The 15,120-nt window shown below is 52.6% G+C and overlaps 1 protein-coding gene across 19 annotated transcripts in view; it reads left to right on the top strand.

Annotated features, from left to right (window-relative positions):
* Window positions 1–15,120, top strand: part of EPS15L1 (epidermal growth factor receptor pathway substrate 15 like 1) — a 120,972-nt gene that overhangs the window by 43,521 nt on the left and 62,331 nt on the right. For all 19 annotated transcript variants that reach the window (XR_013531274.1, XR_013531273.1, XM_035286440.3 and 16 more), the window contains 5 exons: window positions 1,587–1,646; window positions 4,593–4,826; window positions 10,095–10,252; window positions 13,412–13,568; window positions 13,880–13,965. Coding sequence is in view for 17 of the 19 variants with exons in the window: in XM_035286440.3 (XP_035142331.1) it covers window positions 1,587–1,646; window positions 4,593–4,826; window positions 10,095–10,252; window positions 13,412–13,568; window positions 13,880–13,965 (695 nt within the window). In the remaining 2 variants the exon portion in view is untranslated. The remainder of the gene's footprint in view (window positions 1–1,586; window positions 1,647–4,592; window positions 4,827–10,094; window positions 10,253–13,411; window positions 13,569–13,879; window positions 13,966–15,120) is intronic.

Below are 15,120 nucleotides of genomic sequence, written 5' to 3'. Positions count from 1 at the left end.
TGGATGGGAAGTCACTCTGGTCGCACAGTCGTGGAAGGGTGGAAGGAGAAGGGATGAGGTCCTGTTGTAGGCAGGGGTGGGCAGAGTCCCATGTGCATTCTGGAGCAGCTGTCCCCAGAGCCTCGCCTGTCCATTGGACACGCCCCCCACTGCATCCCTGATAATCATAGCTCGGCCCAGTGAGGGCAGTGGTGGAGGGGAGGGTCCCTGACCCTTCCGAGCAGGAGGAGCAGGGCAGGCAGGGAAGACTTCCTAGGAGAGGTACCCCTGGTCATATCCTCCAGGGTGAGGGCAACTCTGGCGGAAGTCTGGGCATGTGGATAGCTTGAGCGAAGGCACAGAGGCCACAGATAGCCTGGCATGCCAGTTAGGGCCAGGGCTCCCTCTGGGCACTTTGGTCCTCCGGGGACATTGGGCAATGTCTGGGGATGTTTTTGGTTGTCACACCAGGGTCAGGTGCTTCTGGCGTCTGGTGGGTTAAGGCCAGGAATGCTGCTCAACACCCTACAGTGCATGGCACGGCCCATGCCCCGAAGTGATCTGGCCTTAACAGCAGCAGTGCCAAGGTGGCCGAGGGAGGACTGTGGAACCCGAAAGGCCTGTTGAGTCCTGACTCCCTGGCAAAGCATGTGCAGGTCACCATGGGATCTGAAGAGGATGGGCTGGGGTGCAGGGCCTGCTGCTCTCAGGGGCTCAGCAGCAGCCAGGTGACAGGGCCCCATCTGCCAGGCTGAGGATCACGGTGAGGTATGTGTTCTGGAGCAGTCCCTGTGGTAGCCAGAGGGACAAGACTGGGATGGTGAGGCCTGAGCTTGGACGCAGCAGTGTAGGTGGAGAGGAGGACCCAGGTGTGAGAAACTTGCCTAGACTGAAGCCCTGGTGATTGGCTGGGGAGGGGTGATGCTGACACGTGAAGCGTCATGGATGGAGCCGCGGGCATCTGCTTAGTTCCAGGCACTGGTGGCCTGCCCAGTGTTGGCCTGGCAGGCAGGTGTGCCCATCCAGGAAGGCTGGCATGGGCCAGAAAGCTGGCAGTGCAGTGGTGCTTGAGATCTGCACGTGTTCTAGGCACGGTCCAGAGCCCACGCCCTCCTGCCTCCTCTTCAGTGCACTGAGTGGGCCTGACACCTGTCTCACCAGCCACTGCTGGGGAGAGGAGGCGAGACCCACAGACCTGCTCAGACATGAGCCCACAGCCCTGCCCAGCTGAGAATGCAAGGGAGGGGTGGGGTTTGCAGGAGTGAGCATAGGACACGTGGATGTTTAGGGCAACACCTGTACTCAATCAAAGCTGTCTTTTCTAAGATGTCTCTGCAAGACAATGAAGACACTCGGGCTAAGTTTAAAGTATAGCTTTGGCCATGATTATAATCATGACGATTGTCAGAACGTGAATCTGTTGGTTGACAGTATTTCACAGGTGATGGCTTTTCCAAGAACCCATGGACTGGTTCTGAATTGCCCATTGACTGCCATCTCTTGAATCCAGTGAGCACATGGCTGAGAGTCTTGAGGTCTGGCAGGTGGTCTCACTCTCACCCAGTCCTTTCCTCCCACAGTAACCCATGTTGGTCTCTCCCTTGCAGGTCTGGGACCTCAGTGACATCGACAAGGATGGGCACTTGGACCGAGATGAGTTCGCTGTGGTAGGTCCTGCTGCTTCCTTCCTACCCAGCTGAGGATGGAAACTTGCAGTGCTTGGGGGTTGCTGGATTTTTTTTTGTTTTTCTTCTTTCTTTTTTTTGCGATAGAGTCTCGCTCTTGCCAACCATGCTGGAGTAGAGAGTAGTGTGATCTTGGCTCCCTGCAACCTCCACCTCTTGGGTTCAAGCTATTCTCCCCTCTCAGCCGCCTCAGTAGCTGGGATTACAGGCACCTGCCACCATACCTGGCTAGTTTTTGCATTTTTAGTCGAGACAGCGTTTTGCCATGTTGGTCAGGCTGATCTGGAACTCCTGATCTCAGGTGATGCGCCCACTGCAACCTCCCCTAGTGCTGGGATTACAGGCGTGAGCTGTGGCACTCAGCCTCTTCTTTCTTTTTATTTGAGACGGAGTGTTGCTCTGTTGCCCAGCTTGGAGTGCAGTGGTGAATTCTGTTCACTGCAGCCTCTTCCTCCTGGGTTCAAGCAATTCCCATGCCTCAGTCTCCCAAGTAGCTGGAATTACAGGTGCACTCCACCACAGCCAGTTAAATTTTTTTTGTATTTTTGGTAGAAATGGGATTTCGCCATGTTGGCCAGGCCGGCCTCAACTCCTGGCCTCAAGTGATCCGCCCACCTCTGCCTTCCAAAGTGCTGGGATTACAGGCGTGAGACACCACGCTCAGCCTTCCTTCTTTCGTTTTTTTAACTGTCTATCTTGACATAGTTCTTCCTATGTGGACAAGTTTCAGTACAGGTTGAGTATCCTTAATCTGAAAGTCTGAAACCAGAATGCTTCAAGATCTGCCACTTTCTGAGCACCAATATGAGGCTCAAAGGAAGTGCTCACTGGAGGATTTTAGATTTAGAATTTTGAATTAGTAAGCTGAACCAGAAGTGTAACAGACACATTCAAAAATTCAGAAAACTGCAGAATCTGAAACACTGTGGTCCCCAGCATGTTTGGATAAGGGATACTCGACCTGTAATACAGAGAATTATTTTTTTCTTTTTGAGACAGAGTCTTGTGTCTCCAGCTGGAGTGCAGTGTCGTGAACACCCTTGCTGCAGCCTCAAACTCAAGCGACCTCCTTTTTTGGCCTCCCACAGAGGATTCTTTTGAAAACCTTTCACTTGAATTTCCCAGTGTTGTTGATTTACTACATTTGTTTTCTCTTTCCCTCTCTTCTTCCTCCCTTCCTCCATAACTATCTATCCCTCCCTACCGCTGCACCAAGTTTGCCTTTGAACCATCTTAGAGTTAAGTTGCAGACATGACGCCTCTTCATCCACAAATACTTTAGTGTGTATTTTCTATAAACAAGGACTTCTTCCACATAACCATTTTCCACTTCAAAATCAGGAAATTCACATGATAGCATCACATTTATGCTACTTTTATTATACCCTATATTATACCCGGTATGTATACCTTATATTCTCTATGACTGTATCTGTTATTATCTAAGCCAAGGCTATTACTCAGATTTTATCAGTTGTCCCACAAATGTCCCTTATGTCTACAGAGAACCCAGCCCCGTGTGTTACATCCGGTTGTCCTTTGTCTCTCGTTTCCTGGAATCTAGAACAGTTCCTCCATCGCTCTTTGTGTTTCTCGACGTGGACTTTTGGTTTTTTGTTCATATTGTTTTGTTTTTGAGAGGGGATCTCGTCTGTCACCCAGGCTGGAGTGCAGTGGTGCGATTTCAGCTCACTGTAGCCTCTACGTCCTGGATTCAAGCAATTCTCCTGCCTCAGTCTCCTGAGTAGCTTGGATTAAAGGTGCCCTACTGCCATGCCCGGCTAATTTTTCTTTTTGTATTTTTAGTAGAGATAAGATTTCGCCATGTTGGCCAGGCTGATCTTGAACTCCTAACTTCAGGTGATCCACCCACCTCGGTCTCCCAAAGTGCTGGGATTACAGGTGTGAGCCACTGTGCCTGGCTTCAATGTGAACATTTTGAAGAGCACAGGCCAGCAGTTATGGCGTCTCCCTGGGCGTGGGCCTGGCTGCCAGATCCTCTTGATGACCCAGGTGGTGCACTCTTATGGGACAGGAATCCCATGGAGGCCACACCCTCCCTACGTGGGCCTCCCACCTGGGGGAACATGGTGTTAACATGTGTTCTTACTGCCATGTCGCTGTTCATCACTGGGTCAAGGTGGAGGTTGGGTTCCTCCGGGCAGTTGCTCTTTTTCCCTCTGTGCTCAGTTCGTCTCTTGTGGGGGTCGCCTTGAGACTGTCAACACCCATGACCCTCAGACTCTTCCCTGAGAGTTCCGCCACGGCTGACGAGTTTGCCTTAATCCAGCAAGATTAATTATGATGATGGCGGCTATCAAACCATCATTCCTTGCACTTTTATTAGCCTTCCACAAGGAATTTATTTCTGTGGCTGTGGCCTGCCTCATGGATGCATCCTCAGTTCCACTGTTTTTTGTTTTGTTTTGTTTTATAGAGACAGGGTCTCACTCTGTCAACCAGGCTGGAGTGCAGTGGCATGATCACAGATCACAGCTCACTGAAGCCTCCATCTCCTAGGCCAAGGTGATCCTCCCACCTCAGCCTCCCAAGTAGAGGGGCTGCTCCTGAAGTACATACACGCCTCTCTTCTGGTGTCTTTACACTTCCAAATCCAGTGCTGGGAAGTTGCCAGGCCTGGCCGGTGGCCTCCCTAAGTAGTGAAGGGACATGTACTCTAGTCTGGCTTGATTGAATTCTTTCCATGTGCACTACAGTCTCGTGTCATCATCGAACACGTCTTGGAAAGTTACACGTAAAAGGTGACTCATCAGGATTGATTTATTTTCATTCTGGTTAGCTTGGGATCGTCCTCACAGAGTGTCTGTCCTGTCACTACAGCCCCTGAAACGGCTGCCCTCTGCCTTCTCCTGGTGGTCCCCAGTCCCAGACTCACTCCTTCAGCGCCATTGTCATTTGCACCCACAGGCCATGCACTTGGTGTACCGAGCCCTCGAGAAGGAGCCCGTGCCCTCCGCCCTGCCTCCGTCCCTCATCCCACCCTCCAAGAGAAAGAAGACTGTGTTCCCTGGCGCCGTCCCTGTCCTGCCCGCCAGCCCCCCTCCAAAAGACAGCCTCCGCTCCACGCCATCCCATGGCAGCGTCAGCAGCCTCAACAGCACAGGGAGCCTGTCCCCCAAGCACAGCCTCAAGCAAACACAGGTATGGAGCCCTCAGCAGACACGGCCCTCAGACCACATTAGGATGTTTCCTGGGATTTCTTAACATAATCCCAAAACAGTCAAGCTCGTGATGAAATGTTTTTAAAAATCATTTGCGGCCGGGTGCAGTGGCTCCTGCTTGTAATCCCAGCACTTTGGGAGGCCGAGGCAGGCAGATCATGAGGTCAGGAGATCGAGACCATTCTGGCCAACATGGCGAAACCTGTCTCTACTAAAAAGACAAAAAAATTAGTTGGGTGTGGTGGCACATGCCTGTAATTCCAGCTACTTGGGAGGCTGAGGCCGGAAAATCATTTCAGCCTGGTAGGCGGAGGTTGCAGTGAGCCGAGATCGCGTCACTGCACTCTAGCCTGGCGATAGAGCAAGACTCTGCCTGAAAACAAAAAGAAAAGAAAAAAAAATTTGCTACAGGGATTCACAATGAACTTTCTTATTCACTTGCATGTAAATACCACCCTGTACACACCCGCATGCTCCTGCCTCCCATCTCCTCCTCACTGCTCTGCTGCAGCTGCAGGCCTCTGGGTGGTCCCGGCCTGGCCTCTTCCAGGGCCAACTGTGTGTCATCTGTCTCCATGCTCCTCGCTCTTGTTAGCTTTATGAGAACAGCAATAATTTTTAGTGATAATGTCAGCTTCTAGGACACTCTCTGGGACTTAGAAAATGCCTAGTAAGGGCCGGGTGCGGTGGCTTATGCCTGCAATCCCAGCACTTTGGGAGGCTGAGGTGGGTGATGACCTGAGGTCAGGAGTTCGAGGCCAGCCTGACCAACATGGTAAAACCCCATCTGTACTAAAAATACAAAAATTAGCTGGGTGTGATGATGCATACCTGTAATCCCAGCTACACGGGAGGCTGAGGCAAGAGAGTTGCTTGAACCTGGGAGACAGAGGTTGCAGTGAGCTGAGTTTGCACCATTGCACTCTAGCCTGGGCAAGAGTGAAACTCCATCTCAAAAAAAAAGAAAGAAAGAAAATGAAAATGCTCAGTAAGTGGTAAGTGTGTGGAGTGATCTGGTGAGCGAGGGAGGCATTTCTCATGTGAGGAAGACAGGTGGGGGCTCCCTTCCTCCCCACGGCCACATCTTATGTATCCAAAAAGATTGCTTCTTGGTTTGGCAAATGCAGGCATTTAAGATCGTCTAAAACCCGAAAAAGTGACACAGAGTTATATCTGGAATCACGCATCATTCCCTGCCTCATTTGTGGTTTCAGAGGCACAGCAGTGAGTGAGTGGTCGTGACAAGAGCCAGCCAGCATCACCACACAGCTTCAGACTGTGGACAGGAAGGATGAAAATGTAAAGTGAAGTATTCCACTTGGGAGGCTCGTTTCCAAGGAGCTTTAGAACATGGCACTGCGCCACAGAGTTTCAAAGAGGCAATCTGAGGGGTCCGGGAAGGCTCCATCATGGGGTCTGACACAGCTTCTACCACTGCTGCAGCCCGGAGGAGAGGCAGGGCCCACAGGTGTTAGCCTCCACTCGGGGAGTTTCACGTGGCTGGCTGTTAGCAAGCCCGGCTTCCAGGAACTCCAGTCTAGGCATTTTCACCAACCCACTCATCATACCTTGGCACATGCTGGGGGCACTGGGAGGGTCCCCAGTGACCATGTGACAAGCTCCTGCCCTCCATCAGGGTGACAGGTGATTAGCAAATCAGTGAACTAAGGAAGGTTGGACAGCCTGAGCAAGCAGAATAGAGCTGGGTCTGGAAGTGTATATAGGGTGTTATGGGGTGTGCTCCTGCAGCTGGAAGGCAACCAGTGAAGTGACAGCCCGGCTGAAACCTGAATGACAAGCTATCAAGGGAGTAACCTTGCCCTCTGGCACAGGAGCCTGTGGTGTGTTCTAGAAACAAGAAGAAGGCCAGGGCAGCTCGAGCCAGGGGGCCAGTGGGGTGGGGTCGGAAAAGGGGGCCCAGGTTGGGCACTTAGCACCTGCTGGGCTGTTGTTTTCCCAGATAGCGTAGTACCTTGATTCTGCAGAGTGCTTTTTAAAAAATCTGGCCGGGTGCGGTGGCTCTCACCTGTAATCCCAACACTTTGGGAGGCCGAGGTGGGCGGATCACCTGAAGTCAGGAGTTTGAGACCAGCCTGGCCAATGCAGTGGAACTCCGTCTCTACTAAAAATACAAAAAAATTAGCTGGTCGTGGTGGCAGGCACCTGTAATCCCAGCTACTCAGGAGGCTGAGGCCAGAGAATCACTTGAACCGGGGAGATGGAGGTTGCAGTGAGCTGAGATTGCACCACTGTACTCCATCCAGCCTGGGCAACAAGAGTGAAACTCCGTCTCAAAAAAAAGAAAAAATTCATTTATCTTATTTTTTCTTTCTTTTTTTTTTTTTTTTTTTTTTTGAGACAGAGATTTGCTCTTGTTACCCAGGCTGGAGTGCAATGGCGTGATCCCGGCTCACCACAACCTCCACCTCCTGGGTTCAGGCAATTCTCTTGCCTCAGCCTCCTGAGTAGCTGGGATTACAGGCACACGCCACCATGCCCAGCTAATTTTTTGTATTTTTTTAGTAGAGACGGGGTTTCACCATGTTGACCAGGATGGTCTCGATCTCTTGACCTCGTGATCCACCTGCCTTGGTCTCCCAAAGTGCTGGGATTACAGGCTTGAGCCACCGCAACTGGCCTTTATCTTATTTTTTCAATAGAGATGAGGTCTCCCCATGTTGCCCAGGCTGGTCAGCTCCACGAGCAGGGCTGCCCTGTGTTGGGTTTATAGCCAAGTTGGCATCAGAATCTTGCTTCTGACATACTCTGAGGCCCCAGAAATCAGGCAGTGAGTTCCTTTTGTTTGCCCAGCAAATATTATTAGGACTCTTGTCATCCCAGCGCCGTAATTTCATGCGTAATTTCTTCTTGGGACCCAAGACACACGGAAAGCCACTTGTTTCTGTGTCCCGCCCCAGTTCAGCTTGTCTGATACCCGTTACCTTTTTGTGATACCTGGCTTCTGAGGTTAGCTTGCTCTAGCCCGTTGACTTAAAGGCAGCAAGCCCATTTCCCATTAGAATTCTTTTATTGGCATCTTTATGTCCACCAGACTTGAGGCAGCTCACAAAATTTACGCAGTACGATGTCATAAGTAAAAGTCAGGTTGCTCTTGCCATCTGAACCCTCATCATTTGAATTAGAGCCATAGTTTGTTTTTTTTTTTTTAATATGTAAGAGGCAGGATCTTGCTCTGTTGGACAGGCTGGAGTGTAGTAGTGCAATCATGGCTCACTGCTGTCTCCACCTCCTGGGCTCAGGTGATCTTTCCACTTCAGTCTCCCTGGTAGCTGGGACAGGCGGATGCCACCACACCTAGCTAATTTTTTAAATTTTTATTTATTTATTTATTTATCTATCTATTTGTAGAGATGGGGTCTTACTGTGTTATGCAGGCTGGTCTTGAACTGGGCTCAAGGAATCCTCCTGCCTTGGTCTCCCAAAGTGCTGGGATTGTAGGCATGAGCACTGTGCCTGGCCTAGCTCCATCGATTCTGATAAATTGTTTGATCAGGTCCTCGCTGTGCTTCATCACACATGCCTGCTGCCTGAAACCCCCGAAGTAAGCCGGTCTGGTTCACATGGTATCCCTTCTTTCTCAAGTTTGCTTTCTGAATTCCCTGAGTTTGTATCAGAAGCCTGTTAGATCTGGACATCACAGGAGACTTGTTCATGAAGAGTAAATGAGTTTATCCATTGTTTCCCAGCCTTGACCATGAGTCCTTTCTCCTCCTAATCCTGTGGACATCTTCGGGTTGGCAACACTGTGAGAACTCTTTAAGAGATGGAGTCTTCCTCTGTCGCCCAGGCTGGAGTACAATGGCATGATCTTGGCTCACTGCAACCTGTGCCTCCCGAGTAGCTGGGACTATAGGCATGCGCCACCGTACCTGGCTAATTTTTGTATTTTTAGGAGAGGCAGAGTTTTGCCATTTTGTCCAAGCTGGTCTTGAACTCCTGGACTCAGGTGCTCTCAGCTAGCCTCAGGAACGGAACCAGCCTCAACCTCAACCACCTTGGCCTCCCAAAGTGCTGGGATTATAGGTGTGAGCTACTGCACCTGGCTTAGGAAATCCTTTCATAACTAAGAGGAATGACTTTGAGTGGCAGTTTCAGGCATCATGGCATTCACTGAAGGTGAAGTGTGGGTGGCGCTTTTCTGTACAGTCGCTGGAGGAGGAACGATGGAATCCTCCAGCCGTATATGCCCTTCCTTTCTTTCCTTCATCATCTCAGGTGTTTATTCTCATTGCTATTATGAGATTGTTTAAAAGGAGTGATTTGTATAAATACGACAAAAAAAAAAACAAAAAACGGGAAGAGGAAAAGCATGTCTAGAGTTCAGAACACAGATTCCGTGGACTGTGGTGTGATGGGTATGTTGGAGGCCCCGCGGCGATGCAGGCAGAGTGGGCCACAAAAGGGGCCTGACCCTGAGTGCTGAGGGGCCTTGATGCCTCTGAACCAGGAGGTGACCAGGCCCTGGTTGACCCACAATGGCGTTTGCATCTCTCAGGCTAACTGTGAGCTGGTGGTGAGGGGCTGCAGGTGCAGCAGGTGGCCCAGCCCTGGGGCTGTGAACCTCAAGCTGCACTGGGCTCGTGGCTCCGTCTGCCCTGGCAGGGTTGAGGCTGCGTGAATGGTGGTGGGGCCTTGTGGGTGGTGGCCCTTTTGGATGGTGGGATCTTATTTGTTACCTGTCAGTGATGTGTGTGCCCTGACATCTTGGGGGGGGGGGTTTGTTGTCTCAGGATTGAGGTCAGGGATGTAGAAGGGTGTTCTAGAGAGTCCTGGGATGGGTTGCTTGGCTGCCTGCAGGGAAGCCTCTGCGGGTGGAGGAGCAGGAAGTCCAGGGAGGCTGGCCTGTGGCCATCCTGGCTCTAAGGGGATGGTCCTTCCAAATGAGAGTGCTCGAGAGGGTCTTTCCTGGCATGCTGGAATCCATCACATGAAGATCACAGCCTCCCTCACGCCCTGGGTGGCAGGGTGATGGATAAGGACAGTGGGTAATGGGGTGCAGAGAGGCACAGACTGGTGTCTGGGTGAGCTTCTCAGAGCCAGCTTCAGCCTATCTCCGCATCAGTTTCACTACTTACAGAACAAAGATACTGTCTGCCCTCTTAGCTCATGGAACTGAGGAGACTTTGATGCCAAATGTGCATGGAAATGCTTTAATCACCTGTCATCAAAAATCATGTGTGTGTGGGTCATCAGAAGCTTCCGGATTAATCGCCAAAAACTGTTTTAGCCAACAGTTAACTGGGTGGTGCCCGTGGCTGACAAGATGCGATTTGATGAGATATTCCTGAAGACCGACTTGGACCTGGACGGCTATGTGAGTGGCCAGGAGGTGAAGGAGATCTTCATGCACTCGGGCCTCACCCAGAACCTTCTAGCACACATATGGTAAGGCCGGACAGGTGGCCATTGTGGCTGTGGGTGGCTCCAGGGGGCCTGTGGGTGGAGACCTGTGGGGGGTGGTGATCAGGGGGCCCCCCTTCAGCTGTTGCAGGCTTCTGCTGTGTCTGGCGTCCTTTATTCTCCCTGGCCTGACAGAGGCTGAGCAAAGTGCATGTGCCAAAGCTCAAAGCCTGCACTCCGTGCTGGTCAGTTCACGGTCTTCCGCTAGGAGGGGCCTCTGACCCCTCTCAAGAGCTCCTAGGCCATCTACTTACATAGCTGGGCCTTCTTCTTACTGGCCATGATGCTGGTTCTAGCAGGAGGCCTGGTCTTGGCCACAGCTGCCTTTGGGAAGTGTGGGCAGCAGGGCCGTGGGGCCTCTAGCAGGGTGACCTAGGCAGCCAGGGCTGCTGCTGCCTCCCATGGGAGGCCCTGCTCTGGAAAGGTCAGTGCCTTGGCTCCCGGCAGGAGGATGAGCATAGGGAGACCCTGTCTGCACCTCAGGGCCCAGTTGAGGAGCCGACCTCACCCCTGCCTTCCCCAGGGCTGGACACAGCCGGCATCCTAGGGCTAGGGCACTCCTCTTGCCGTTGGCCAGGGCTGAAGTCAATTTTGAGCTTGTTGCTCAGAGCCTTGTGGCCTTAGAGAAGGCTTCACTTGGGAGAATTGCCAGATAATTCTCAAGAGGCAAATCCTCCCAAGCAGAGCAGTAAAATTCAGGGTGTTGCTTAGTGGTTTGGGAGAAATGACTGTCCTTAGTGGTGGTTCACAGATGACCACACTGTGAGGTGAGAGCCTGAGAACCTGCCATCCCAGAGGTGTCACCCAAATGGCCAAGCCGCCTCCCTTGGACCCACTGTCCCTTTTAGAAACCAACAAAACACAGTGTTCCCTTTATGACTCTGCATCCAACACACACACGATTCCCATTAGTGCCCTGACACCCCAACTGTGATGTCAAGGGGGGAGTACAGGGAAAGTAATTTGTAATGCATGCTGCAACTGGTGCATGATATAGCGACATGGAAATGACACAGGAAGTGACGAATCCACCTGGATCAAAAGGAGGAACTCAGACCTCATTCCATGCGGCCAGCAAAGGGGAAGGAAAGGATGATCGAGCTCTAGAATAAACAACCATGAGGAAAGAAGTCTAGATGTGTCTGCGGGTGGCTGGGGCGGGGGCATGGCCCACTGTACACGACATACCAGGGGGACTGGAAGGAGCGGGAGCGTGAGGACGGAGGCTTTGTCTCTGCAGTGGCCGGCAGCGTACGGGTCAGCAGAGCAGCATGTGGTGTCAGAGCTGGATGGCTGATGACTGAGCCACCCCCAAGCCTGCTTCTTCGTCTTTCTCTTGGAACCCTCCACAGGAGATGGCAGGAGCAGAGAAGGGGCGGGAGTGGAGAGGCAGCCGCTGCTCCTGAGCAGGCTTGGGCCCGTGGGGGCAGACTGGGGAGAGACAGTGGCAGTGTGAAATCGTCACGGCCTGGAACTGTGGGGGCCACTAGGCATTTTAAAGCAGCCTTTATCCACAATGTTCCTTGAGGTCTGCTCAATCTCCGCAGTTGTGTTAACAGACTGCATTTGGGCATCAAGCCCCAGCTCTCTTTTGCCAGAGGGGGAATCTGTCATGGCTTCTGCCGTGGCGACATGGGAGGTGGGAAATGAGTCCCACGTTGAGAGGGTGACCTGGGTGAAAGACATTTTTCACAGATGCCAAGGCCTAGTCCTTACTCCACAAGGGTACCTTTCCTTCCTGGCTGGCTCTTTTTTTTTTTTCCCCCCCGCCTAAAGACAGAGACTCACTCTGTTGCCCAGGCTGGAGTGCAGTGGTGCAATCTCGGCTCACTTTAACCTCTGCCTCCTAAGTTCAAGAGATTCTCCTGCCTCAGCCTCCTGAGCAGCTGGGATTATAGGCACCTGCCACCACGCCTGGCTAATTTTTGTATTTTTAGTAGAGACAGGATTTTGCCATGTTGGCCACGGTGGGCTTGAACTCCTGACCTCAGGTGATCCACCCGCCTCGACCTCCCAAAGTGCTGGGATTACAGGCGTAGAGCCACCACGCCTGGCCCTGGCTGGTCCTTGATTATGAGTGTCAGAGAGCCTCTTACCTGAGCTCCACGGGAGCACTGTGTGCCGCTGTTTAAGTGCTGCCTTGGCCCATCTTTCAGAACATCTGAAAGCCATGTGGGTAGGGGACACTTAGTTGTGGGGGACCGTCCTGTGCATTGTGGCCATGCACCTGTGGCAGCCCCTTATAGGCACAAGAGGAGTGTCTTACTCCACTGGGCTGCAGTGACAAACTGCCGTAGAGAAAGTGGCTTAGAAACAGACGTTTCTCACAGCTCTGTGGGGTGGAAGTCTGTGATCCAGGCACCTGCAGATCCCGTGTTTCGTGAGGGCTCACTGCGTAGTTTGCAGATAGCCACCTACTCCCTGTGTCCTCACATGGCTAAAGGAGCAGAGAGAGCATTCTGGAGACTGTTTTATAAGAGCACTAATCCCACTCATGAGGCTCTACCTCATGACCTCATCGCCTCCCAGAGGCCTCACCTCCCAACTCCATCCCATTGAGGGGTAGGATTTGGATACAGAAATCTGGGGGGACATAAACACTGTGTTCACAAATAGGAAAGAGTGATTGCTGATGCTTCCTTCATGATGAAACCCCAAAGTGCTGCTGTCATCCCCACTGAAGGCCAGTGGCCAGGGCCATTCACATGACCCAGAGCTGCAGGGACAGGCTGAGTAATAACACGCATGTGGATGCTTGGCCTCAGCACCCATTTCCACAGAAGGGCTGGTCTACTCCATGCCTGCGGCATCACAGCCTGCCCCACGTACAAGATAAACCAAAGTAAGAGGCAGATGCAACTCTCAGCCCTAGTGAGGTTTTCCCAAGGTGTGGGCTCCTCAGCCCACGGGGAGGGGCTCAGGTTCTCCAGCCCCGACAGACCTCCTAGGGTGGAGGACGCTGGAAGTGGGGAACCCTGGGCCACTTCCTGGGAAGGAGATGTGAAGTAGGAAAGGAGCTGGGGCTGGCCACTGCTCCCTGCCATTTTTGTCGCTGTCGTTTTTGAAAAGCGTGGGATCGGTGACTTGTGTTCAGGCTGAGTCAGCGCCTGTGATGTGTAATTAGCATCCCCACGTTTCTCCCAGGGCCCTGGCCGATACGAGGCAAACGGGGAAGTTAAGCAAAGACCAATTCGCGTTAGCTATGTATTTCATTCAGCAGAAGGTCAGTAAAGGCATCGACCCCCCTCAAGTCCTCTCGCCGGACATGGTCCCGCCCTCGGAGAGAGGCACACCCGGCCCGGTGAGTGGTGCTAGTCACACCCTGGGGAATTCACGTCCCTTCCCACAGCCTGCCACCAGGTGGCGCTGGTGGCACACATGAGCCCACAGTTGGTGCTGGGTGCCCCCTATGGTCCCTGCCTTCCCCAACAGGGGCCCCGGAAGGGTGGTGTGGCTGCCCAGGTATTTCCCCAGGCAGGGCGCTGTCACTTTTGCTACCTCACCCTCTGTACTAAAGAGATGATTGTATCCCTGGGCCTGAGACCTGCTGGTGCCTCCTGTCGGGTGATGCAGGTTGCTAATTCGTGATCTTGCCTCTGAATTTGATTCTAGGACAGTTCGGGCTCTCTCGGCTCCGGGGAGTTTACTGGCGTGAAGGAGCTCGATGACATCAGTCAAGAGATCGCCCAGTTACAAAGGTATGTTGGAAATGGGCCTTGCCTCCACATCCAAACACTCCCAGGTTGTTATCAGAAATATCAGAGACTTGTGTGGATGTTTGCTCATCACAGGTTTATTCAGAAGAAAGGAAAAGATACAGCTTCTGAGGTCATAAACTGGCCCAAAGAGGCTCTCTCAGGGACAGGAACATCATGTGTCTAACAGACCTTGCTTTCTGCCCAGGGACTCAGGACTTGTGCAACAATAAGGCCACCTCATGGACATTTCGCCAGATACGCAACAACTATGATCATTGGAATATCCACTTCCACAAGCCCAGAAACTGACAATACAAAGTGCTCTTTAAACGGAAGGACCTGACACATACTTGGCTGAGGCTGATTCAAGTGGAAGATGTCATCCTTCCAGCCCCTTGAGCAACCATAAGAGCAACGCTCAGCCCACACTCCCCATCTGAAGGATACTCTCAGAGCCGCTGCAGGCCCCAGCCTCCTATGGACAGGTGCTCTGCACACATCAGCCTGTCACCTCCACAGTGGAGAAACAAGGCTCCTGGCTACCTGAGGCCACCCTGGTGTGATTCACGGACCAGCGTCCCTTCCGAGACCCTGACCCTTCCATGACTGGGGCTCCCTCCATCCTTGGCCTGCTGGTCCTGATTCTCAGGCCTGCCCAGGCTCGAGGACACTGGCCCAGCATCCTCAAGACGCCCTCAACCTTGTCAGGCTGCACATGCTTGCTGATCACCAGTTTGGATAACATGGCCCCCAGGAGCCGGGACAGATAGGAGCTGTCTGCTGCATTGAGCATAAAGTGGGGTGTCTGGCTCAGGCCGCGGCTGAGGTTTTGTAACCAGCCACCCACCTTGGTCCCTTCCAAGACCTAACCTGCCTTTGCTCATCAGGGCTCTGCTAACAGCCTCAGCCAGAGCCTGTGGCAGCTGTGTGGTCCCAGGCAGGTTATGGGCAGAGCCTGTGGCAGCTGTGTGGTTCCAGGCAGATGGCAGCTCAGTAGCCCCAGGCACCAGCCCCTCCCCAGTGCCAGGAAGCCCTTGTTATCCTTGATAGCTGGAGCAGTTGGGTCTCAGATGACTAGGAGCTGTAGCTGTAGGACCCTGTAGCTGAAGGTGTGAAGGGGCCTCCAGGTCTGGCTTCCTTCCTTGCCTAGTGCCT

Source organism: Callithrix jacchus, chromosome 22, assembly GCF_049354715.1.
Source record: "Callithrix jacchus isolate 240 chromosome 22, calJac240_pri, whole genome shotgun sequence".
In the NCBI taxonomy this organism is placed as follows: domain Eukaryota; kingdom Metazoa; phylum Chordata; class Mammalia; order Primates; family Cebidae; genus Callithrix; species Callithrix jacchus.
The sequence above is the reverse complement of the archived record's forward strand: the minus strand, read 5'-3'. Positions and strand labels throughout refer to the sequence as shown.